The sequence below is a fragment of the Elephantulus edwardii genome, unplaced genomic scaffold (genome assembly GCF_000299155.1).
Source record: "Elephantulus edwardii isolate Elephantulus edwardi_28Jun2011 unplaced genomic scaffold, EleEdw1.0 scaffold00232, whole genome shotgun sequence".
Lineage (NCBI taxonomy): Eukaryota > Metazoa > Chordata > Mammalia > Macroscelidea > Macroscelididae > Elephantulus > Elephantulus edwardii.
In genome coordinates, this window is record NW_006399982.1 from 4,493,828 (window position 1) to 4,495,033 (window position 1,206).

Below are 1,206 nucleotides of genomic sequence, written 5' to 3' on the forward strand. Positions count from 1 at the left end.
GCTACTGGGTAGGTTCAAACTACTGACGTTATAGACTGGAAACTGATTGCACTATCCAGGCTCTTTATGGAGCACAAAGACCTTCAAACAAACAGAAATACCTTCAGCTGTCACTGCGGGATAAAAGAACTCTTAAACCTTGGCTAAAACCATAGAAACAGTCGATGTGGTGGCAGGGGGAGGCACTCTGAGATCAAGTTTTATTGCTTTTCATCCCGGTCTTATTTTCTGTCTTCCTTATCCTCAAAGGCGCATGGCAGAGGTCAGTTCATCTTATCCAGGCAAGGGAAGTATCAAGAAAAATGGAACAGTGAACGTAGAAGACACTCAAACACAGGGCCAGAGATCCTGACATATTTTCCTCTCTCCTTAGGCCAGCTGGAGGTCTGTATGGCATTGACAGCATGCCAGATCTACGCAGAAAGAAGCCTTTACCGCTTGTCAGTGATTTGGTGAGTGAGACTTGTACAGTAGCCTTGGGATGTTCCCTGCTGGGCTTTGGCAAGCTGTCACTACTGGAAGTGGTCCATTTAGGGGCTCGTCTGATTGGTCTGTTGAGCAATCATTTAAAGCCTTGCTGTGAATCAGCATTAGTTTCAGTGAGACTTTGTTCTAACTCTCTCCATAGTCCACTGAAACATTTGTGGTTTGGATTCTCAAAACTGAGTTCACTATATCACCATAGCCTTTTTTTATTACCTAGAACCTCCTTCTAGCCTGTGAGTCAGATCAGGGAGTGAGATAACATAACTTGTTCTTTGAGACAAGTGAATATATCCTCCCTAAAAATATAGACTATCAAGGGAGCTCTGGTGGCTTAGTGGCAAAAATCTGCACTGCAATCCTAGAGGTACACAGTTCGGATCCACCAGATGCTCTGCTGGAAAAGGAGGGGCAATCACCTCTTATACCAGTCATATCTGATTTGATGATACACACACAAAAAAATAATAAAGATTAAAAAAGATATATAGACTGTCTGTATTCTCTCTGTTGCCCTAATCCTTAACTCAGTGTCTAGCATTGAGGTGTAAGGGGGGAAAATGTGGAATTCAATTGAAACAGATTTAAGGCTGATCTCATGACCTCTGTGATGACCAGAAGCTTCCATTCTGAGTCACACTCTTATTTGCTTCATCTTCAGAATCAGCTCAAGGAGTTTTCTGTAGCCTTGGGAGAGGGGTCGGGGTGGATTTGGGTTCAGAT

The 1,206-nt window shown here is 43.3% G+C and overlaps 1 protein-coding gene across 1 annotated transcript in view; it reads left to right on the forward strand.

Annotated features, from left to right (window-relative positions):
* The window catches only part of LOC102864266 (protein unc-13 homolog B-like), a 189,093-nt gene that overhangs the window by 180,449 nt on the left and 7,438 nt on the right, over positions 1–1,206 (forward strand). The window contains exon 13 of the mRNA XM_006898554.1: positions 374–452. Within this exon, the coding sequence (XP_006898616.1) occupies positions 374–452 (79 nt within the window). The remainder of the gene's footprint in view (positions 1–373; positions 453–1,206) is intronic.